Source organism: Eucyclogobius newberryi, unplaced genomic scaffold (assembly GCF_026437365.1).
Source record: "Eucyclogobius newberryi isolate DKJ021-1_F unplaced genomic scaffold, fEucNew1.0.hap1 SCAF_20, whole genome shotgun sequence".
Lineage (NCBI taxonomy): Eukaryota > Metazoa > Chordata > Actinopteri > Gobiiformes > Gobiidae > Eucyclogobius > Eucyclogobius newberryi.
Genome location: NW_027315835.1, coordinates 18,913,538 through 18,937,276, shown reverse-complemented (window position 1 = coordinate 18,937,276; position 23,739 = coordinate 18,913,538). Strand labels below are relative to the sequence as shown.

General features: G+C 42.7%; 3 protein-coding genes across 7 annotated transcripts; 2 read left to right on the top strand and 1 right to left on the bottom strand.

The window, feature by feature from the left end:
- Positions 1-1,070: 1,070 nt before the first annotated feature.
- lyrm1 (LYR motif containing 1) lies at positions 1,071-3,210 on the bottom strand. Its single transcript, XM_072456079.1, has 5 exons — positions 3,120-3,210; positions 1,699-1,862; positions 1,568-1,628; positions 1,460-1,491; positions 1,071-1,380 (listed from the first exon to the last, which is right to left on the bottom strand). Exons 2-5 carry the CDS (start codon positions 1,855-1,857, stop codon positions 1,267-1,269), a joined length of 366 nt encoding a protein of 121 aa, XP_072312180.1. The 5' UTR covers positions 1,858-1,862; positions 3,120-3,210; the 3' UTR covers positions 1,071-1,266.
- A 331-nt stretch (positions 3,211-3,541) lies between these two features.
- Positions 3,542-11,522, top strand: dcun1d3 (defective in cullin neddylation 1 domain containing 3). Of its 2 annotated transcripts, none has more exons than XM_072455856.1 (4): positions 3,542-3,904; positions 4,579-4,653; positions 4,851-5,401; positions 9,696-11,522. In XM_072455856.1, the coding sequence occupies exons 3-4, from the start codon at positions 4,962-4,964 to the stop codon at positions 10,243-10,245; spliced, it is 990 nt and encodes a 329-aa protein (XP_072311957.1). In that variant the 5' UTR covers positions 3,542-3,904; positions 4,579-4,653; positions 4,851-4,961; the 3' UTR covers positions 10,246-11,522. The 2 variants fall into 2 exon arrangements, with proteins under 2 accessions (XP_072311957.1, XP_072311956.1); XM_072455855.1 differs by having other exon boundaries at positions 4,574-4,653.
- A 336-nt stretch (positions 11,523-11,858) lies between these two features.
- Positions 11,859-23,719, top strand: katnip (katanin interacting protein). Of its 4 annotated transcripts, XM_072456904.1 has the most exons (30): positions 11,859-11,948; positions 12,418-12,489; positions 12,588-12,647; positions 13,544-13,632; positions 13,817-13,995; positions 14,360-14,472; positions 14,575-14,676; positions 14,801-14,938; positions 15,083-15,323; positions 15,498-15,626; positions 15,703-15,854; positions 15,929-16,035; positions 16,130-16,226; positions 16,297-16,506; positions 16,595-16,732; positions 17,328-18,132; positions 18,243-18,986; positions 19,061-19,269; positions 19,355-19,433; positions 19,514-19,691; positions 20,288-20,453; positions 20,696-20,865; positions 20,949-21,013; positions 21,133-21,243; positions 21,372-21,511; positions 21,586-21,687; positions 21,772-21,932; positions 22,058-22,084; positions 22,373-22,458; positions 22,654-23,718. In XM_072456904.1, exons 6-30 carry the CDS (start codon positions 14,467-14,469, stop codon positions 22,710-22,712), a joined length of 4,422 nt encoding a protein of 1,473 aa, XP_072313005.1. In that variant the 5' UTR covers positions 11,859-11,948; positions 12,418-12,489; positions 12,588-12,647; positions 13,544-13,632; positions 13,817-13,995; positions 14,360-14,466; the 3' UTR covers positions 22,713-23,718. The 4 variants fall into 4 exon arrangements, with proteins under 4 accessions (XP_072313005.1, XP_072313003.1, XP_072313004.1 ...); XM_072456902.1 differs by lacking the exon at positions 12,588-12,647 and having other exon boundaries at positions 22,654-23,719; XM_072456903.1 differs by lacking the exons at positions 12,588-12,647; positions 22,058-22,084 and having other exon boundaries at positions 22,654-23,719.
- The last annotated feature ends 20 nt before the right edge of the window (positions 23,720-23,739 follow it).

The following is a 23,739-nucleotide window of genomic DNA, read 5'->3' as shown; positions in this document are numbered from 1 at the left end:
ATCAAATATTAGTTCGGGCAATATATTTAAAGTAGCTGCAATTTCGTTAATTTTGAATAAAAATTGCCGGTTTGTAGGATAATCTGCTCAGTTTACTTTTACATGCATGACTTTGTGAACACAGTGAGAATCAAAACAGACCCCTGGCGCCACCTGCAGGATATCCTGGGGAGGTTTTTTCAGTGGCGTACACATCCATCCATCCATTCATTCATTTTCTACCGCTTGTTCCTTCACATAATATAGATTTTACTTTTAAGTTGTATCTTTAAAATTCACATTAGCACTTAAATTCTGCATGTTAGAGGAATTTGTTCAAAACAACTAAGGTTTCTATTGCTGCATGCGTCATTACACAATTGATCCCTCATCCACTCCTCCTAAATTCAAGTTTAATGGAAGTCAAACGGAAATTAAAATATGCATCATAACATTCGCTGGGCAAGGCAGATCAAATTAATGTGACAATATTTGTTCATTAGCAGAACTTTTTTTTTTTTAATCCCCAAACTGTATTGTAGAATATCAACATAAATACATACATTCCATATACATAGATGATGCAAATATATACAATTGTATTATCATTGTTGCACATGTTTTTGGCACATGTTGAATTTATTTAAAGCACATACGAGAGGTTTTCATGTTTTATTTAAATTATTACTGTTTGGTGAGATTGTGTGTTGTTTTACATCAGTCAAGTTATAGTTTGTGAGGAGAAAAAATAAAGTTGAAAAAATACAGGAAGTAGTGCTCTAAAACTGTTCTAAAACAATAATGCCTCTACTTATGTTATCAATAAGCTATTTTCTATAAAAAATGCAGGGATATTGCTAGATAGTCGGGTCCGGAGGCCCAGAGGTGATCTGTTTGCCATGGTAATAAAGTAACTTGTGTTTCTAAACTGGCCTGAACTGTTATATTTTTTACTGGTTTATGACAGACATTGCTGCATACATATACTTTCCAGTGTTCCTAACCTAACCTAACCTGACCCTTTACCCTTTCCTAATCTTAACTATTACCCTAAATTTGAAGTTTTGTACATTTATTTTTTAAAAATTCGCCCCACAAACTGTCACTTGACTAATGTAAAACTATGATAAATATTTAGCACAGGTACTATCCCCCCAAAACAAGTCATAATTAGAAAAACAGACTTGTCATGCACCGTAAAGCTAAGAGTTCAGCTTGTCATTATACTCCAGTGTCTTGTGTGGGGTAACCCAAACTGTTCATGGTCATGGCACACGATCTTGAGCATCAGGTCTCTTCATGTGACTGTAAGTAAACTGGCTTGGCCTGCTTCCTTAAGCGCTGTTGAGCTCGCAGTATTCTGCCCTTCTGAGTTGCCAATCCTAATGGAGGCAGATAAGTCTGGGCAAAAGAAAATTATACTGTTTAAAGCCCACAAATACATGAACAAATATGCAAGTTGAAAATGAAAGGTACATACAGCCCTTGGATATGGGTTTCTATAATGAAGACCTGTGGAAATTTAAATCTGCAGTTAGTTTGACCAGGACAAAATTTGACAAATACATAATTCAGTCACTGCCCTTACCTATTTCTATTCGTGCTTCACATTCTTCTAAGCACCTCTTTATCAATAGGGGGTCTAACAGCTATAAGTAAATGTAAATCAGGATTAGTGTAAAAAGGAAATCTAATAATTTTGATTTACAAAATACAAACCTGTTGGTTCTGTCTAAACAGCAAGCGAGCTTCTTGGAGAATGTACTTTTTCTCTGTGTCTGTGTCACTTGCAATACCACTTTGTGCCTGCCAATCTCTAGCAATGCGAAATATGCGCTTATAGAGAGACAATACAGACTTCCGGGTTGCGGACATCATTGGCTCTTGATCAGAGAGGAACAGAAAAATAAAGATCAATATAAATTGTTCACACATAGTTTATTATCTAGACCACAAATACTGGTATGCACTGTGGCCTTGAAGAGCAAGTCACATAAGGCGCACAGAGCCTGGTACCAATACAAACATTCTATCCCATATATTTCATTCAACTAAATAAAAAGATACATTTACTTTTTTAGACCGTGGAATCAAATTGTTATTTTTTTTTCCCCCTGGTGTATGCAGAAAGTGTGGTCCTTGATTAAATAAACTAAAATGTCATTATTTTGTGTGATTTACCACCTCATGATACCTCATGATTCAACTCACTTAATTTGATGCCCTGAATTTTGATGGCAAAGGATCTGGAAAATAGTTTGGTGCTTTCAGCAGCTATGTGACAAATTATAATAAAGTCCAATGGGAGGGAAGAGACAACTGTTCCAGTGTTCCTCGAAAGCGTTTCTGTAACCGCTGATTAAAAATTGAGCCCTACCTAAACCTTCCTCCACTGCCTCCATCAGCCAAGGATTAAGCTACCCACAATTTTTTAATATCTGCTTTTTGCCATCTTGTTTTAACCCAAGTCTGTATTCTCTTTTTCCAATTGTCTCGCTGATGGTGTAGCTCCACCTAGGCTAAAGAAAACCTGGCCCAAGTGGAAGCTAGTACCTTAGAATGTCCACCACGGTTCTCTTAAGACAGTGGAGACACTTTTGGGACCACACCGCACCGATCCACTCCAAAGCAGACCAGTGGAAATATACAGTGGGTATATTTTACAATTTTAAACGTTCTTATGATAGTGTACTTGATGTGTACATTTTTTTGCAATTCTGAATTAATCTACCTGCTGTAGTACTTGAGATTCTTTTGAAATGTTTGCAATATTACGAACATTTTATTATTATTCAGCACTAAATGTAGCTTAGCTTCACTAAATTTAACATAGTGCAATATTCCTCTTAGCTACTCTGCAATTAATTGTCACATCTAACTAACAATTAATCATTTAATTATGAATGTAAGCAGCATATTTAGTAGTGAATCCGTTGTATATAGTCTACATTTATTTCCCAATAGCTTTAATCGCAGACATGCATATTAAATTGCCAATACAGGGCCATAGCACAGGTATTTATTTAGCTTAGAACTAGGGCTAGCTAGAGTAGCAAAAACATTGAATAAATAATAACACGTAGATGGAATTATATTTGATACGTCACCTTGCTAAAATAGTCAATTTGTGATTTACTTACCGTTTCGGGAGATTATTTGACCAAGATCCCAAAAACAACCACCCTATCTTATCTTATGCATATGCCTCTGCCCTATCTTCAAACTTCTGTCGCATATGTATGACGTCTACGTAGACCCAAACAGTAAGGTCGCAAAAGTACAGTACAAAAACAAAACAAAGCCAAACTCTACACGCAACTAAAACATAAACTCGGGTATTCAATACAGCTGTTGCTGGAAATATGTAAACTATTATTTAAAATCTGTATTAAAATGTGTTTCATTCATTGCATTCATGGTCTAAAATAGTTTCTTTGCCTTGTATAAATGTAATAATAGCTTGTTATTAACCTGCAATAACAGTAAAATGTAGACTAAATGATACACGATCAGAACCATCGAGATGAAGATCGGATCAGCTGTTGACTGCTTGTAAGAGGAGGGAGGAAGTGATGCAGGAAAATGCCCAAAATGTAGCTTCACTTGACTAAAAGGGGAAGCACAAAGAAATTGGCTGCTTTTAATCCAAAGTGGTCGTCTTACTCACATCGACGGGACAGAAAGAAATATACATGACCAAGCACACAGCGGCTGAAAGGGTTTCACGTATTTTTCTAGAAATCTGATTATATGTAAGAAATAGGGAAGTTTCCGGCTTGCTATGTTGGCTAACAAACCGTGTTAAACCTAACGCGACGAGTTTCTCAGTTCGCTTCTTACCATCTTATTCAACTTATTAATTTGATCGGATGGTATTCAGGGAACGATGTGTATCATATCTGGCAAAGCGGGTCTCGCCGCAAAGGTAGGTTCAATCTATATCCTATACTACATCGTTAATGTGTGTGTTTATTCGAAAGACCTAGCTTAGCCTTTGGCTAACTTTTGGTTAAGCGAGCTTAGCTAGTGTTAGCCATGGCGACGCCGTCAGGGCCAGGCAATTTTTATGTTATTAATTTAAATCTCCACTTTTTAGTGGACATACCATTGTCCTGGATATAAACTGATTATCTCCAGTTACCTTAAGTCAACCAGATTTGATTGTCTAGATTTAACTTCGAATAATGGACTGATAATTGGTACACATTCAACTGCTCTAAATAGAAGTGAAAGATACATTTAAAAATGTCGTTTTTGTGATATAATGTTAGTCCCTTGTCATCACTGTTAAACGGTACTAAATTAACAATTAGTTGCTTTGAAACTTTCAAATGTGTTCAAGTTGCTATTCAATTGTCAAAAAGATTAAAACATAAGGGTTGCTACAATATAAAATAAAATACTTTCACAAGTTAACATCTCTTCAACCATTCCTACTGAACGTCAAATGTGTTAATTAACTATACTGATATTTTCCAGAAGTTTATGAATATTTTTTTGAGATTATGAAATTTAAAACAGCCAAAAATAGCCTTGCCGGTCTTGCAATGATATCATTTTCTGCTTATGTTGACAAGATGATGTGTCTCTGCAGTGCAGATGTCAAGGTCGCAGTGATGGAGAAGAATAAAAAGTCACTTTGGTCTGTGACCCATGCCATCTGAGGAACTCTCTGTAAGTAATTACACACCATCATCAACAACTTAGTAAGTTGGCAGCAGAATTTCTATATTTACCAATAACATCAAAGTCCATCTGTTGCTCCCTACTATTGTAATTCACTGGCACCCTGCTAGATTTGGGTGCTTTACAAGGCTAATTTGCGTAGTGTATCTGATGTTGATAACAAATCTTGCTGTTCTTTAATGCAGGACTGAGGGCATGTTGAGACGTCTCACCAGGCCAGAGCTGAGGCGTTTAGGTGGCTTAGGTGGGGACTGAAGGTGAGGAGGAATTACAGCAGAGGGACCAGGCAGAAAGACATGGGCCAGTGTGTCACCAAGTGTAAGAATCCAACATCTTCGCTGGGCAGCAAGAGTGGAGACAAGGAAGGTGGTTCCAAGTCCCACAAGAAAGCTGGCTGTGCCATAGGTTTTGGTAGCCACAAAGAAGAGTCCATAGCTCCATGTAGCAAAGGCAACAACGAGTTATCAAATGGAACCAAGGCTTTGGAGGTGCCCGTGGAGACGCCTGTCATCCCAGCTGTGATGGGGGAACCACGTAAACAGGAGTGCCTTGAAAGTGGGCTTTCAATGAGGCGTATTGACAAGCTTTTCTCCTGCTACAAGGATGAACAAGAAGATGCTATTCTGGAAGAGGGAATGGAGAGATTTTGCAATGACTTGTGTGTGGACCCTGCAGAATTCCGAGTGCTAGTTCTTGCATGGAAGTTTCAAGCAGCCACCATGTGCAAGTTTACACGGTAAGACACTGCTTTAATTATACAAGATCAGGTGTGCTGTGATCATTATTGTTGAACAAACTCCAAATTCCCAACTCCTCCTATATTGCTAATATAATCTGCCATTATGTCTGTCAATCTTAATTGTATGAGTTATTTTTGAGTTTTGCAGTGTTATTGTTATTGTTGCACTGTAGTGCATTTAAAGGTGGATGGAATGGTGCAGGAAAGGCACCATGGCAACTAAGATTGTCAAATGACATTGTAATTTTGAGATGTTAATAATCAATGCTAAAACTAATATCAACAAGATGTTCATGTGAAGCAAGTAACAATACTGGCAAAAAATAAAGGTACATAACTAGGAGAAAATTTGACTTTTTAGGAGTTTTCAAATGGTCTTATAAAGCAAAACTAGTATAAGACTCCTTGTTAATATTTATTGAACTACTATTATTTTGTGTTGAAAATTGCTTTTTCCATCCATCCATCCATCTTCTGCCGCTTTATCCGGGGCCGGGTCGCGGGGGCAGCAGTCTGAGCAGGGACTCCCAGACTTCCTTCTCCCCAGACACTTCCTCTAACTCCTCCGGGGGGATCCCGAGGCGTTCCCAGGCCAGCCGAGAGACATAGTCTCTCCAGCGTGTCCTGGGTCTTCCCCGGGGCCTCTTCCCGGTGGGACATGCCTGAAACACCTCCCGAGGGAGGCGCCCAGGAGGCATCCGAAACAGATGCCCGAGCCACCTCAGCTGGCTCCTCTCGACGTGGAGGAGCAGCGGCTCTACTCCGAGCTCCCCCCGTGTGGCCGAGCTCCTCACCTTATCTCTAAGGGAGCGCCCAGCCACACGGCGGAGGAAACTCATTTCGACCGCTTGTATCCGCGATCTTGTTCTTTCGGTCACTACCCAAAGCTCATGACCATAGGTGAGAGTAGGAACGTAGACCGACCGGTAAATAGAGAGCTTTGCCTTTCGGCTCAGCTCCCTCTTTACCACAACGGTCCGATGCAGCGACTGCATCACTGCAGCCGCTGCACCGATCCGCCTGTCGATCTCACGCTCCATCCTTCCCTCACTCGTGAACAAGACCCCGAGATACTTGAACTCCTCCACTTGGGGCAAGGACACCCCACCCACCTGGAGAGGGCAAGCCACCTTTTTCCGGTCGAGAACCATGGCCTCGGATTTGGAGGTGCTGATTCTCATCCCGGCCGCTTCACACTCGGCTGCAAACCGTCCCAGTGCATGTTGCAGGTCCGGGTTTGATGGAGCCATCAGGACAACATCGTCTGCAAACAGCAGAGATGAGATCCTGTGGTCCCCAAACCGGACACCCTCCGACCCCTGACTGCGCCTAGAAATTCTGTCCATAAAAATTATGAACAGAACCGGTGACAAAGGGCAGCCCTGGCGGAGTCCAACATGCACTGGGAACAGGTCTGACTTACTGCCGGCAATGCGAACACAGCTCCTGCTCCGGTCATACAGGGACCGGACAGCCCTGAGCAAAGGGCCCCGGACCCCGTACTCCCGAAGCACCCCCCAAAGGACACCCCGAGGGACACGGTCGAAAGCCTTCTCCAGATCCACAAAACACATATGGACTGGTTGGGCAAACTCCCATGAACCCTCGAGCACCCGATGGAGGGTATAGAGCTGGTCCAGTGTTCCACGACCGGGACGAAAACCACTCTGCTCCTCCTGAATCCGAGGTTCGACTATCGGTCGGATTCTCCTCTCCAGTACCTTGGAATAGACCTTACCCGGGAGGCTGAGGAGTGTGATCCCTCTGTAGTTGGAACACACCCTCCGGTCCCCCTTCTTGAACAGAGGGACCACCACCCCGGTCTGCCAGTCCAGAGGCACGGTCCCTGAACGCCACGCGATGTTGCAGAGACGTGTCAACCAAGACAGTCCTACAACATCCAGATACTTTAGGTACTCAGGGCGGATCTCATCCACCCCCGGAGCCCTGCCACCGAGGAGTTTGCGAACAACCTCAGTGACTTCAGCTTGGGTGATGGATGAGCAAGCCACCGAGTCCCCGGTCTCCACTTCCTCTTCGGAAGACGTGACTGAGGGATTAAGGAGATCCTCAAAGTATTCCTTCCACCGTCCGACGACATCCCCAGTTGAGGTCAGCAGGCCTCCACCCGCACCGTAAACGGTGTTGGTGAGACACTGCTTCCCCCTCCTGAGGCGCCGGACGGTTTGCCAGAATTTCTTTGGTGCCGACCGATAGTCCTCCTCCATGGCCTCCCCGAACTCCTCCCAGGCCCGGGTTTTTGCCTCTGCGACAGCACGAGCCGCGGCTCGCTTGGCCTGCCGATACCCGTCGATGACCTCCGGAGACCTACAAGCCAGAGTGGCCTGATAGGCCTCCTTCTTCAGTCTGACGGCATCCCTTACTTCCGGTGTCCACCACCGGGTTCGGGGGTTGCCGCCACGACAGGCACCGGAGACCTTGCGACCACAGCTCCGAGCAGCCGCATCAACAATGGAGGCGGAGAACATGGTCCACTCGGACTCAATGTCCCCAACCTCCCCCGGGACATGGGAGAAGCTCTCCCGGAGGTGCGAGTTGAATACCCTACTGACAGAGGGCTCCACTAGACGTTCCCAACAGACCCTCACAATGCGCTTGGGTCTGCCAAGTCTGTCCGGCTTCCTCCTCCGCCAGCGGATCCAACTCACCACCAGGTGGTGATCGGTTGACAACTCTGCCCCTCTCTTCACCCGAGTGTCCAAGACACGCGGCCGGAGGTCTGATGACACGACAACAAAGTCGATCATTGACCTCCGGCCTAGGGTGTCCTGGTGCCATGTGCACTGATGGACACCCTTGTGCTTGAACATGGTGTTCGTTATGGCCAATCCGTGGCTAGCACAGAAGTCCAATAACTGAACACCGCTCGGGTTCAGATCGGGGAAGCCGTTCTTCCCGATCACCCCTCTCCAGGTGTCACTGTCATTGCCCACGTGGGCGTTGAAGTCCCCCAGTAGGACAACGGAGTCCCCGGTCGGTGCACTGTCCAGTACCCCTCCCAAGGACTCCAAGAAGGCCGGGTACTCTGCACTGCTGTTCGGCCCGTAGGCCGCCACAACAGTGAGAGACCTGTCCCCCACCCGAAGGCGGAGGGACGCGACCCTCTCGTTCACCGGGGTAAACTCCAACACGTGGCGGCTGAGCTGAGGGGCTATCAGCAAGCCCACACCAGCCCGCCGCCTCTCCCCGCGGGCAACACCAGAGAAGTGGAGCGTCCAGCCCCTCTCGAGGAGATGGGTTCCAGAGCCCAAACTGTGCGTGGAGGTGAGGCCGACTATATCTAGTCGGTATCGCTCAACCTCCCGCACAAGCTCAGGCTCTTTCCCCCCCAGCGAGGTGACATTCCATGTCCCCAGAGTTAGTCTCTGTGTCTGGAGATCTGGTCGCCGAGGCCCCTGCCGTCGACTGCCGCCCAGATCTCTCTGCACCGGCCCCTTATGGATCCTCCTGCGGGTGGTGGGCCCAAGGGAGGGCGGCCCCACGTCGCTCTTTCGGGCTGTGCCCGGCCGGGCCCCGTGGGGTAAGACCCGGCCACCAGGCGCTCGCCATGGAGCACCCATCCCAGGCCTGGCTCCAGGATGGGGCCCCGGTGACGCCGATCCGGGCGACGTAAACGGCCTTGTTCGTGTCGTCGTCATAAGAGGCTTCTGAACCGATCTTTGTCTGAAAAATTGCTTTTTATTTTTATTTATTTTTTCCCCCTCAAGTATAATGATTTGAAATTCTAGTATTTAGTAACTCTAAATGGGTACAATATAAGCTTATAAGTACAATATACCCTGTAGGTTAAGGTGTAATATATTAGAATTAGACAATGGACATACCTATCCTGGAAGTTGCCATTGGAGTGCTGCTCGGTGATCGAGTGGATGGCACATGCTTTCCGCAGTGTTCTGAGTTCTGACTATTTGCTTCATGTCCTTCCCAGTTTCATTCCCATTTCGCGCTGCACTGTCCTGTTCAATAAAGCCTACGGGCCAAAAATCCTTTAAAAATATCCTCTGCCATCAACAAAAAAATATTTTAGTTCTTTACAAACATGTTCTAAAGTTCAGTTTTTTGTTTATCAGTTTATATTTTAAACACCTTTCAAATTTGACTGCTCATTGATGTGTTTCAAATGTGAACTCTGCACTGAATCTTTTAAAAACAAAACAACACTTCTTGAATACCACCAAATACTTACCTGTATTGATGGTAGATCACAATTAGATTATTTCCAGTTGTCAAATTTTGTAATTTTGCTCTATTGTTCTTTTATTCTGTCCAGGAAGGAGTTTGTTGATGGTTGCAAGGCCATCCAAGCTGACAGTCTAGAAGGCATCTGCTCACGTTTTCCCTTTATGCTGCTTGAGGCCCAGGGAGAGGAGAACTTCAAGGATCTGTATCGATTTACCTTTCAGTTTGGGTTGGATGCTGACGAAGGGCAGCGGTCATTGCAGCGAGATATTGCCATTGCTTTGTGGCGTTTGGTTTTTACGCAGGACTCACCTGCCATTCTGGAGCGCTGGCTGGAGTTCCTGGCTGAGAATCCATCAGGTGTACGAGGCATCTCTAGGGACACATGGAACATGTTCCTTAATTTTACACAAGCAATTGGACCAGATCTGAGCAACTACAGTGAAGATGAGGCATGGCCCAGTCTTTTTGACACTTTTGTAGACTGGGAACAGGAACACAGAAAAAAAGCAGAGGAACAGGCTTTGGTGGCGATGGCGAAGGAGAAGGAGGGGAGATGCACTGAGACGGAATGCTCTCCCACAACAGACAGACTGGAAACAGAGGGAAGCCGCGGCTCACAGACGTGGGGGGGTCACTGATCGGTGGAAAGTTGACAAATTTGAATGGAGGGAAGCAAGCAAATGATCTAAAAATGAACTGTTTATCTGTGAATCATGGGCGCATTTTAGTATTATCATCTCAGCTATTCTGTTGGGCTGGGATCCTTGCTTTGCAATTATGTATTTTGTTTTTTGAAAGGGCTCTTAAAACGGTTGTTTTAAGCACTTCTATTTATTGTTTTAATTGTGTCTTTTAGTAAATGGACACGGGAGTCCATTTATAACTTATATCTACCTACCATAACCCAGCAGTTTAAAAGTTTGGTATTAAAACACGTAACGAAAAGCCATAACATCCTTTACTATACAGCCAGTTCATTTGTATTTTTGTTTTATACAAGGTCCAGCTTTGAATAAAAAAGGGAAATTGGATCATGTCTACAAAATATATTTTAAATGGTAAACTGAATATCACCCTGAAAGTTCAATGACATTTTTCAGACTGGATTAATTTGTGTTTGAATTTGAATGCCTTTGCTGTGCTGTGAGGATGAATTGGCTATACGTATGCTGCCTTCACAACTGTTGCCCCCCTAAAGAGCAAACGAAATTATTCAATTTCAGGCACATGGGTGTATTATTGTTGAAACCTACAAAAGTTACTAAAACAATGCATCTTTTTTTTTTTTTTTAAGTCTTGAAACACACCAGCCCTTCAGAGTTGTGTCATGAGTTCTTAAGGTGCAGTGAGCGGACAATTGTGCTGCGATGACCTCTGTGATCTAGGGTTCCACAGAATTTTTGGAAGTGATTAACTGTAAATTCAAATCTTTCAGATGTATCCCCTTTCTTGTATGTCTGCTGGGAAACTGGTCTTGATCATTTCTGAACATAACATACTTTCCAAACACTGAAAAAGGGGGTAAGAAAATATGCACATCTTTGCTATGAAAACTATTGTGTGTCCACCTAACGAAGTGATGGCTGCTGCTGGTTATAGATTGCACAAAAACCTAATGGCATGCTAAGTCGCTATACTTGCAACGCTTTGCTGAAAGATTGATGACAACTGCATTTATTTTTTCATTTCAAACTTTTCCAGATAGTCTGTTGATTTTAAGTATATCTTAGCATTTTGGGATGAATGAGTGGATGATTGTTACTTAGACTTACACGCTCATAGTTCCATCACCCGTGTGGGAGATGGTTGGACATAACCATATTTGGTTTACGCCCACCTTCAATGGTTTTACTTCTGACTCCATGTCTTTTTATATAAAATTTATTGATTTATAATAAACAAAAACAGTGTTCAACCTTTGTCTTCAACAGCTTTTTTTCTTAATGACCAGTGTAATGCACTTTTGATGCGATTAAGGAATTGTTATGGTCGTGGCAATCTGCTAGTATATTTGTTTTTTCCCCCTATGTTTAGTACTAGTGTTTTTCAACATAAGTGCAATTTGTTGAAAGATGTTAAAACATGAAATTAGATTACACTTGTATCTAGAAAAACTGTGGCTAGTATGTCTTTATTGCAATTTGCCAAATTAAAAAGCGTATTATTTGTATTAATTATAATTTTCTAGCTACATGCCTGTCCGGGGCGTGTCTACTCAGTGGTGCTGCTCTCTCATTGGTGGACAGCCATCCTGGTTACCAACCAACACAACACATGAGAAACGAGGAAAAATGGCCTGTCGCTCAGAGAAAATTGGAGAAGGTAGCATCTAGCCCAGCGAGTGAATATGCAAACATTGCTGCATAAGCGAAGGGTAACTCATTGAGAACAGTTTTGTTTTGATGTTAACTAGCTAACGTTAGAGGCGAACTCTTTGTAGCTGTTCTTTAGCATCTCAGTTTGTTATTACCGCATATGCTAGCCCTCTCTGAGATGGGTGTTACTTTATCTAGTGGTTAATGGTTTGGCTTTATGCCTCAATGTCTTTACCAAATACCAAAAGAAATATGCTTTGTTATAGCGCTTTGTTTGCTGTTAAATGTCACCATAGCAAATACAATAAATGTTCTCAAACACTCTTTTTTGCAACAAATTCACTAGAAATACAATGATCTTTTATTTTAACAGTTAGCTCCGAGTGGATGTCAGAACCACCATGTCCTGGTAACTCACCCGCGGGTGGGGCTTTCTCCTGTTGTATTGATGCCATCATAAGAAACATGATTGGATATTAGTCTGTTTGTTTACAGTGACGATGTGCTGAAGACCAAGCCGTTATTCTCCGGGATTTAAAATGGGAATGCCTCTCAATGGAAAACAAGGTAAGAACACCAACTGTGACACTAATCTCAAACTCTTTTACCTTGTCTCTTTAAAAAAAAAAAATGTTTTCCATCCTTTTGTCTTGGATGTTTTGTAGCTCTGACAGGCCATGGCAGATGCTCTAGAGTAGTTGACTGGTCACAAAACTAAAGACCAAGTAAGGGCTGTGGTCCTGCTTTTTCTGTGTTTGTTTCTATTCGAGCCTTGCATGACCCATGTCATGTCTTTGACGTATTATATGAGCAGTTGTGATTAGATTTCTCTGTTTGTTTGTCTGTTTGCTTTCTGAGCATACCCAAACCCACAGAAAGGTATAGTTAGCATTCATAAATTAAACGTTTACAGAACTGTACTTCAGTGTTTCAGATATATTAAAGGTAATGTAATGTGCACCTTTTACTGGTTAAAAATGACAATTCTATCACAACTGAACCTGAGATGTTATTAGCTACTCCAAGGACACATTTTATAGAGCCATTTTGTGCAACTGGTTTTAGCAATAAGATCAGACAACCCACAGAGCTTATTCTGCTTTCTGAACACAAAATGTAAACTTCAACAACATTTGCATAATATAAATCAACAATGCGTTACCAATAAAATATTGATTTGGCATGAACATATTTGCTTGATATCGGAAAGCATAGGGCATGTTTACAAAGTATTTACAATAACACTGCTTACAGAAATAGTCAATAGTCCATCATTTGGTACTTCTAGTATTTACAAGAGAATTTACAAGATATCATTTTTCATAACATTAAATTAAATCAGTGCGTTTGGGTACTTTTTGCGGCATACTTGTCCCACAACAATATGTGGCATGTTTGGTTAAAACATTGTGCCAGTGGCATGAATATTGTGCACATCAAGATGTATGTGTAAAGTGAAAACAGCACATGCATGCAATGTACGCTAGAGTATGTACTGTAAGTGTTATATTCTATGTATACTATAAGCTGTTACATCTGCTGCCCATCCAAAGAATCACTGCGGTTCTAACAGAATAAACCTTGCTCTTCTGACTTTTAATCTGGTGTGTCGTTCATGAAGGAGAATAAGGTGTGCCAAGGAGGGAGGTTGGCCTCTGTTGGGGATGACACTCTGGATGAATATTTAATTGCCCTTCAACACAAAAACAGGTGAGGTGTGAGCACAAGCTGAGGCGGTTGGATTACTGAAAGGTGTTCCTCTATAACTTTTAAGATGATATTGGCACTGATTGTGTTCTTTCTTGTCAGACTCCTTCTCAATGTATACATAAAATTAAGCCATCATACTAAATATACATTTCCAAGGTAGTTTTCATATGTTTTAATTTTGCAGAATCCTAAAACGCCTTAAAGTGAAAGATCCTAGAGAAATTGAGTTGGAACGACTTGAGCAAGGCTTTTCTATTTATCTTAATGGAGCCAACGCTGAAGTCAACCGGAAAGCGACGGCAAAGAACTTCCACCACAAGGTCACCACTTCCCCGCCTTCCTGGAGACAAGCACGGACAGCAGGTACACCCCCCGACAAGAATCTAAGATCTCCATACTAAAATATCTTATGTAATCAGTCTTTTTTTTTTTTTTTTTAACATCTGTGTTATGCAACAGCCATTTCTATGAAGTATTCATTTTAATGTTGCCCTTTCTTTCATGAGTGTATACCCAGCTACTCTCCATGCTGTAGTTTAGAATGCATGCTTCAATGACCAGCTTGAGTAAATAAATGATAGTGACAGTTCTTGCTGGCAGCCAGTGTTTTTGTCTTCCTCTTTGAGCAACAGACCATCTGTGAATGTGACTGCACTGCTAGTTGTCCTTTGAGGCAATACTATTCTGCGTCGTGCATTTTCCTTTTTGTGCTCTGACTCAATCGCAGATGTTTGTAGAAGCGCCCACCAGTTAACTGAAGATAGCCATAATCTGGAATTTACTCAGAAGCAGAGGAGTCACACAGCTCCCGGGAAAGTCCAACGGAAGCAATGGATGCAGGTCCAGTATTCTTTGTTTTGTTTGTGCTGTTTTGGCTTTACTTTACTTCATGAAATATACTGTGAAAGCTTCTACTTTAAAATGTTTTGTATTATTTTGCAGGATTCAGTCAAGATTCGCACAGAGACTGGGCCGAGTTTGCATATAACCCCAGAAACTCGCTATTCAGAAGATTTTGAGCCATATGAAAGCCTGGACATGGAGGTAAATACGCCCATGTACTGTGCCTTCTGAGCATTACTCTGTGATTTTAAGGGGAGGGGCTGTGTGCCAGATACAGCTGTCTGCACTGTTTTCCTACACCATCAAATCATGATGTTTCGTTCAGAGCCCCAGTCCTCACTCTCCTCGCAGCCTGCGGTCTCCCAGAAATACCTGCAAACTTTCACGGTCCAGATCAGAGAGCCAAGGCAGTCACTGTGAGGAACAGAGCGAAAAAGTACTTCTCAACCTTGAGGAAGTAAAGGTAATGAGTGTGATTAAATGTTCATTCAAAGATTTAGGAGTCTTAACTAGCAAATTGCAAACATGCTATTTTGGTGTAGTACTATTTGCTATGTTCAACTGACCCCATGCAACGTATATTAACATTTTACCTTCTGTAATACAGGTTTTGAGACGTAGCCTCGAGGTTAGCATGCGACGCAGCAACCGTGGTTCGGCCGGCGAGGAGTCTGAGGAGGAGTTGGTGGATGAACACCTAGAAAGAAATGAGAGTACAGAGAGTCTGGATGAACTGGGGCTTCCTCTGACTTCGTCCAAGTCTTCATCAAACTCTCGAGCCAATGAATCTCATAGCCATTTTGACCCAGCCAACCTCGTAGTCCTAGACTTTGGACCCTCACCTAAAGGTACCGATAAATAGTATTTCTATACAGTATCAGTATTGATTTGTAGTTTGGCAGCATGTCGTCTCTGTCGGCACATTTTCTTTGGGCAAATGCCTATGATGCTGTGTCTCTTGTGTCTACTCTTCAAACATACATGTTTTTTTTTAAATTCATGATGTTTCCATACTTTTTTAGGTCATAAGCTTGAACGCTCTCTGTCAGCAAAAAGGAAAGACAATGTGGATTGTTTTATACCAACCAAGCCTGTGTTGGTAAAAAGCAAAACATTAGACGGGCCCCCATCAAAGGACTGGGATAGTCAGAGTAAGAATACAATTAAAATATTAGTTAAATAGCAATGCACACATAGGGTTTTCTCTTCACTTTGATATTCTTTCAGGAACAAGAAGTCGACTGGAAAGACCCCTGTCCGTTGTGAGAAAGGCTTCCCTGGAGGAGCGTGACCCAGACGACATGGCACACAATGTGCGTCAAGCCATCCAGAGAGAAAACAGCCCTGTGCAGAGTTCTGACACTTTCAATCGCAGCACGGTCGGTACAATTTGTACTTTCCATTAACCGTCTGGTTTTATCTTTTGTTAAATTCCTGATTTATTTATATATAGGGCAGGGGGTCTAATCTGATTAATGGTTTAATGCAGAGCACTGCTCATGATAAACAAGACAACAGTGTCACAATGGCTATGCAACGAATAACGCTTATGGGCCCAAGGTAAGCAAGAAGGACTGCATATTTCCATTTCAAAACAAACAGTACAAATACAAATATTTACAAGACAATAGAACACATTTCCTCTCTTTTGCAGACAGCAGCAGAAACTTCTCAAAGTTTTGGAACATCTGGAAGCTAGCCCAAGTTATAACTTTTCTCAGTGTGCCAAGCTGGACCATGACAAGCAGTTTGTAAGTCAGACTTGCGCACTGTTCAGTATGTGTTAATGTGCTGAGAGTGAATAGTTTGTTGTCATTGTAGAGAAGACAGTCTTCCACAGAGGTCACTCCAGCTATATATGTTACCATGGAGATTCTTTCCAACTGGGGGAATGCTCTGCAGGTTGGCCTGACTGAGCTTCAGTTTTTTTGCCTTAAGAACAAAAAGCTGTACGTGTCACCTCATGACTTGGACATCAGAAACACTGACTTCCCTGGTAATCTAGGAGTACTTGTAAATGGTAAAATGAAGGTAAAGTGTTACTAGTTTTGCTTAAAATGTATGTGTATCAATGACTATTTACTCAAGTATATTCTAACGTACATTTCTGTTTCCACAGACTACCAAAGACCGTCATATGTGGACGTGCCCCTTCCACCCTCCTATCCAGCTCTACTTCATCATCAGAAACACTGAGCGCATCTTGGACTTTGGGATATCTCGCATCAAAATCTGGAACTACAACCGAAGCTTAAATGTTAGTTATTCAGTTTAATCTAGTTACATACAGTACGATGACAGCCTTTGCCTCATATATGTTGATAGCAATAGCCTCAGAGGTTGCACATCGTCACTCTTGGGGGCTGTGGTGGTGTGGCTCTTTAAGCAGTGTCTCACTGAGCTGCCAGCCTCTCTGTCCAAATGTGGAACAGTTGGAGATTAGTCCTTGAGGATTAGTGTTGGGCAAACGTGGGCTGCTTCTCCTGGCGTCACCACTGTTTATAGGGGAACAAGGTCTATCCTGTGACTTCCTTTGGTTAATTACCATTTCTTATAAAACTGGGATTTTTAAAAATAAGCCTTTTTAAGGTAAGAAGCCATTATATTTAGTATAGGATTGCTACAAACTAGATTACACTGATTTGTACGATGTCCACGGTTGTTCTTGTACTACTACTTAAAGCTAGCTTTGTTCTAATTGCGTCCTGAAACTTGGCAAAAAGCTTTTATATATTAGAATATTGAAGAGATAATAAGACTATAATTTACACACTGTACTGTGAAGTAAGGCTATTTCTGACTAAGTTTTAAATTAAAAATAATTAAATAAATATACATTTCCTCTTTTTTAGGCTCTTGACATTGGTGCGAGGTGTATAAAGTTGTATCTCAACAGCACATTGGTGTATGAAGGAGAACTGGATAAGGGCTGTGGTAACCAGGTCTTTGACTACAGTACAACCATCGACCTGCAGGATTTTCAAGCCACAGACCTGATTTCCAGTCCTTTGTCCTCGGGACACAGTCTTCGAGGTGCGAGCCCTCAGCGCAATGATGAGCGAAGAGTCAGTAACGACAGCATTATTCAGCGACACCAAAGCTATCCTTCATCATCACAGATTGTCGGCCAGGCAATGATCGACATGCAGGAGTCACATACACCGCTCCCACCCCTCTCTTCCTTTGGGGCCTCCTCTTCTGGCCAGTGTTCTTCTCAGAGAAACCCTTTTTCCCTCTCTGCCTCTGAGGAGCAGACTGCAGTCCTGGAGCAGACGGTCACTACTCAACCTGCCTCCACTAGAGTGGCCCCACAGTGGCTGCAGCCCTTAAACCGGGGAGCGCCTGAAGGGTGTGAGGCCAACAGGGAGAAGCCTAGATGGTTAGTCCCACAGCAGTCTGCGGAGCGTAAAGCCACCCCAGTCTCATCAAGCTCCATGCTCCCAGAGCTCACATGTAACCCAGGCCGTGTGTGCAGAGGCGGGGATAGAACAGCCAATGGTGGTCAAAGGAGAGCAGAGTCTTTGGACTGTGATCTGCTAGAGGAGTTTGGAGATTCAAAACTAGACAGACCCATCAGTGGACGTAGAAGTTCATTCCGAAACACTGCTAGAAGGGAAGAAGAATTACCCTTCAGATCTTCTGCCTTATCCAGCACAGGTAATAGTCCATTCTTCTATACTTATGAGCAGTAACATAACTATTATCTTTTATATCTTATATCTGCTTTAGTTAAAGATTTTGTTTACAGGCCTTTTTTTCTTTTATAGATGATCCATTTTCTCAAGAAACCACAAGTTGGAAGCAGAGCTCCCAGCGCGCCCACTTGCACAGCCAGCAGGATGACACACTCATGGAGTCTTGGGACTCCCTCACAAAGTTCAATCAACACCAGCGGGGACGCATCTCAAACATGGGGTTTGAAGGGGATATCTTTGATGAGTTTCTCCAGCGCCGTGGCCCACTCACTGTTCAAGCTAACCCTTCCACAGCTCCTAGAAGCCCCTTGTCCTCCTCCTTTGCTCCCCCTGATGAGGACCCATCCATGGAGCGGGAGGAGGAGTTTGAGATTCCTGTGCTCCCTAAGGGCCAGAGGCTGGTCTTCAACATCCTGTCCACTTGGGGTGATCGCCACTATGTGGGTCTCAATGGACTGGAAGTGTTCAGCTCCAGTGGAGAGCCCCTTAGACCGGTTCACATTAGTGCTGACCCTCCAGATATTAATATCCTGCCTGCTTATGGCAAGGACCCACGTGTGGTCGCAAACCTGATCGATGGAATTAATCGCACACAAGACGACATGCACCTTTGGCTGGCTCCTTTCACTTCTGGACGAAATCACACAGTTTTTCTTGACTTTGGTGCCCCTTTTCATGTTGCCATGATCCGTGTGTGGAACTACAACAAGTCACGAATTCACTCATTCCGTGGGGTGAAGGAGGCAGAGATGCTGCTGGATGGTATTTGTATATTTAGAGGCGAGATTGCCAAAGCATCAGGGACCCTCTCTGGTGGTAGGTACCCTGGTCAAAACATGTTGGTCTGTCTTTAAATATAGTCAAATTTAGTTTTTGATTGTGATCTGCAGGGCTGGACCAGTTTGGTGACACTATTCTGTTCACCACTGATGATGACATTTTGGAGGCTATGTCTCGATACGATGAAACATTTCTCACTGAAGCTGAGTGTCCAGATAACCTAGGGTATGAGGAGGAGCTCCAGAGGCCACGTACTGCAGATGGAGAGGGAGAGGAAAGACCGTTTACCCAGGCAGGCTTCAGAGAAGAAGACCTCATTGTATGTCCCATAAATAGAAATCATCCAACTTAAAGTATATGTACATAAATCTATGTATACTGCTTTGTTTACTTGCTTTGCTTAGCTGAAACTCCAGCTGAACCCCACCTATAGTCAGCCAGAAAACTGTGTGGAGCATGTTCCTGGAGTTTACACTGGAAAGTGTGAGTATCTTCAGTATCTGGATATATGGACAGTTTTCAGTGTTCTAGACGTCACTGACCTGAAGTGGCTTTTCTTTCAGGCCTTAGAATCGACATGATGCTGACCTGGGGAGACTGCCACTACATGGGCCTGACAGGGCTGGAGGTGGTGGGCAAGGAAGGAGAGAGTTTACCTGTAGATCTCAGCATCATGGCTGCTTCGCCCAGAGATGTCAATGACCTGCCTGAGTATGGACATGATCTCCGGACGTTAGATAAGTATGTTACATAGTAGGCATTTAAGAGCATTCTACACCTTGCCTGGGACTACAGTTGGAAACTAGCTAAACTACAGCTAATACTGGCACATTTACAGAAATGTCGATTAAAGGCGTAATGGACGATTTTTTTGTCCCAAATCTGAGTCTTATTTCCTCGTGGTTTGGACTGCCAATTAGTCCTGCCACATATCAATCATAAAACGCACCTACTGTTCTCCTGCAGCCTCGTGCGGCTCGTCCCCATGAGAGCAGCACGTTTCCGCGTGTCTAAGCGCATTGATCTATCATAATATAGTTCCCTCAGTGTACGGGACAAAATTAAGACGGAGAAAGACTGTTCGAGCTGTCTCTGAAGAGACGGAAATCTAAGGGAGACGAGAGATGGGATGCGTTCCGTCGCGCTAATAAACAAACTTATGTGTGTGTCATATCAGTCCGCACGGGGGAGTGCGCATGCGCACTTCCGCCTGCGTTCTCAAATCGCCAAAAATTGGTCAATTACGCCTTTAATGTGCACTGTCCCAGTTCAAATAAACTAATAATAAATAAATAAATAAATAAAACATGTTTTCAACCTTCCTCTCTGCCTTGTAGACTTATAGATGGCCATAATATAACAACTGATGACCAGCACATGTGGCTGATCCCTTTCTCCTATGGAGAACCTCACACCTTAATCATTCATTTTAACAAAATCCAGACCATTGCCGGACTTCGTATCTGGAACTACAACAAGTCACCTGAGGATTCCTACAGAGGGGTAAATAACATATCTATGTATACAATCCTGTGATGCTAGTATAGGGGTTTATGGTGTGGCACAGATGTGGTTGTTACCAACCCAGTGTCCAAACCATTTGCATGTCTCGATCCTCTCTCTCCTCATTTCACACTACAGCTGTCCTGTCCAATAAAACATTCCATCTTATTTTTCAGATTATAAAAAAGGCTATACATGCTGTATTCACAAACCTAATTTACCTAATTTCTGTTTTTTATTAGGTGAAATTGATCCATGTGTTCATGGATGATGTCGCCATCTCTCCATCGGAGGGTTTCCTCATAAGAAAAGGACCTGGTAACTGCCATTTTGACTATGCTCAAGAGGTCCTCTTTATTGATTTTCTACAGACACCAACTGACACAAAGTGTGCTAAGATTGGCCATTACAAGTACAGTCTTCTTGATAGTGTTGCACTCATTTTCTTTGGATTAAATTAAGTATTTTTTAAACACATTTTGTATTGTTATTCAGAGGAAATGCCAAGAAAAAAGAAGAGGCTAGTATGGATTATGAGGCTCTTATTATGCCTTCTGGATGTATCCTTTAGAATTGTGTTGATTCTCTGTCATGTTTTCATATAAATTAAATTAATTGCACTTAAATAATATAAAATGGTGTTTGCTTGTCTGTATAGTCCTTGACCTTCTTCTGTCAGTCATCTTTCAGCTGCAGCTTTTGACCACATGGGGTGACCCATATTACATCGGTCTCAACGGCCTTGAGTTTTATGATCAGAACCATGAAAAGATCACGCTGAGTGACAACAGTATCCTTTAGCTCATTTAGAGTTTATTACATAATCTGTGTGCAGAGTCATCAACATGATTTTTGTTTTTGCTTTAAACAACTGCTATATCATAATTAAATTACTCTCCTGAGCATGATTCTTTCTAGATATTGCTGCGTTTCCTGACAGTGTGAATGTACTGGACATTGTAACGGGGGATGTGCGGACACCAGATAAATTAATAGATGGGATTAACAACACCCATGATGGAAGGCACATGTGGTTGGCTCCAGTTCTTCCAGGACTGGTGAGAACATCCACTTCTCAAATTGGTCTATTCCATTTGAGTTACAGCACAACAATGTATATATTTTTTTACAGGTAAATCGTGTATATGTGATATTTGATCAGCCTGTCACAGTATCTATGATAAAGTTATGGAACTACTCGAAGACTCCACAACGAGGAGTCAAGGAGTTTGGGGTAGGTTCTTTTGTTTTGCAAATTGATTTGAGCTTGAACTTCTAATCAGGTTGTCTTTGTCTGGTTTTGTTTTGTTTTCTGCAGCTGCTGGTGGATGACCTCTTGGTGTATAATGGGATATTGGACTGTGTAAATCATGTGGCAAGAGGCATTCTGCCAACCTGTGATCCGTTTGTTCCTTACCACACCATCCTCTTCACTGACGATGCCTATATTGCACACAAGGAAAGAAACACGGTCATCAGGTATTTATATCATCAAGCTAAACCTTTTGCTGCGTTTAATGTTGTTACTCTGAATGGTATTTAAATCCAGTTTTGAATGGCCCTAAAACTGATAAAAGCACAAACTGTACTCTTCCTCACTTCAGCCCCCGTGGCAGCAGACACCACCGACAGTGAGTAACAGAGCCTTAACAGCTCAGTGTTGGCACCCCCCTGTGGTCAATCCCTGCAACGATAAACCTTTTTAAAAGAAACCCACAATCGTCCTTCACTTCTGCCATACACCTGTGATGCCTTATTCCTCCCCGTTTCACTTTCCCTCCGTGACCTATTTTGTACCATCCCTGATCCCAAGGTCTGGGCCAGCTGGACTCTACTTTTGTCATCCGTTAGCCATTTGACCCTTTTCCGTATCATCTTACCCTCGAACTGACTTTGCATGTGTTGTTCCTGTATTACAGCAATTATGTGGAGGATCAGGATGTCAAAATGACCAATGAGAATCAGATCGTCCATTACAACAAAAAGAAACAGACTGCAGATCCAGGTGCGTGGTATAAAATAGTTTGAAGGAGCACATCTGTCTATGAGGTATGCTGTAGTTGATTCTACTACTTCCATATTTGTAGAATGTTTATTTAAACTAAGACCATTACATATCTCTGTCGTCTTACATTTTCCAGGACTGGTTTAATTCATAACGTGTTCTTACTTATTGCTAATCCATTCCTGTTTATTACAGCTCTTCGGCCTAAAACATGTATGACTGAAGGTGGAAAACATGGGAAGAGGAGGTACTGACCGCGCCGCCACGAGCCATCTTATTTCTGGTTGGTGACTTTAGTAAAAGGAGCTGAGCCATTGTCGGAGTGACCGTAGATTTCTACCCTGCGATCAACTTTATGGTTGGATAGTTCCTTTTGCGTATGAGCTCACAGTTGGCCTCACACGTGCTGTACTGTTGCCCTGGGTGACTCTCCTCCACTATGCCAGGTTTAACCAGTCAGGCTGCATACATCAGCCATGTTACTGTGCCTACTACCCTACACTATAATTGTGGCTGCTACTTGTGACCTGTGCTGCACATTAAAACGCTGCTTTGTGACGTGTAACTAACCCAAACGAGTTGATGCCCAAAAAAACACACTCATGTTTTATTGAACTGCTGATGAGCCCGAGTTACGAATCCTTGGCTGATTTACAGTCTGCCAGTTCAAAGTATTGCAATGCTATGCAGACACTCATTTCTATATGTATTCTTGCCTAGATGTATTTAACATGTTGCTATACTGTGGGTTTTACATGGAAGTGCTTTAAGATTTCTAATATTTAGTGATGGCTCAAAACTCAAACTAATAATGAATTTTTGTAAACCGACAACTCTGGCTTTACAAAGTTAATAATGAGATGCTTTTTGAAATTCCAAATTCTCTTCTTTGCACCAGATGGAGAATCTTGTTTGAAATTCAAGTGACCTTTTTAGAATACTCCTGAAATACTGAGCCTGTAATGCAGTTTTGGTAAGACTATTTCAAATGGTAAGGTCTACATTTACTAGTTTAGATTTTGAGATCACAGTTATGCAATTACCTAAAACTTACCTCAAAGCGACTTTAAAAAGGATAAAATGTTATTCTACATTCAACACAATACTTATCAGTAGTTGTTGTAGTTATTCAATGTTTTTCCATAGCTTGCATGACAAAGTGTCCTCACTAATGGCCATTGTTATGTTATGCTTCAACATGTCTCATCACTCCTTCTCTCACCGCGTACATGGAGCCAATGTGTAAAGAATATCTATATGAAATACAGTTTTATTTATTAG

What these genes read in the sequence shown, in the direction of transcription:
- lyrm1 (XM_072456079.1), bottom strand. Translation starts at nt 1,857, where the DNA reads ATGATGTCCGCAACCCGGAAGTCTGTATTGTCTCTCTATAAGCGCATA. An exon ending in TGAAGCACGAATAGAAATAG is followed by an intron (nt 1,492 to 1,567) that starts GTAAGGGCAGTG and finishes AAATTTCCACAG; the next exon opens with GTCTTCATTATAGAAACCCA. An exon ending in GAAACCCATATCCAAGGGCT is followed by an intron (nt 1,381 to 1,459) that starts GTATGTACCTTT and finishes TCTTTTGCCCAG; the next exon opens with ACTTATCTGCCTCCATTAGG.
- dcun1d3 (XM_072455856.1), top strand. Translation starts at nt 4,962, where the DNA reads ATGGGCCAGTGTGTCACCAAGTGTAAGAATCCAACATCTTCGCTGGGC. An exon ending in ACCATGTGCAAGTTTACACG is followed by an intron (nt 5,402 to 9,695) that starts GTAAGACACTGC and finishes TATTCTGTCCAG; the next exon opens with GAAGGAGTTTGTTGATGGTT.
- katnip (XM_072456902.1), top strand. An exon ending in ATAACGCTTATGGGCCCAAG is followed by an intron (nt 16,036 to 16,129) that starts GTAAGCAAGAAG and finishes TCTCTTTTGCAG; the next exon opens with ACAGCAGCAGAAACTTCTCA. An exon ending in TCTTATTATGCCTTCTGGAT is followed by an intron (nt 21,014 to 21,132) that starts GTATCCTTTAGA and finishes TTCTTCTGTCAG; the next exon opens with TCATCTTTCAGCTGCAGCTT.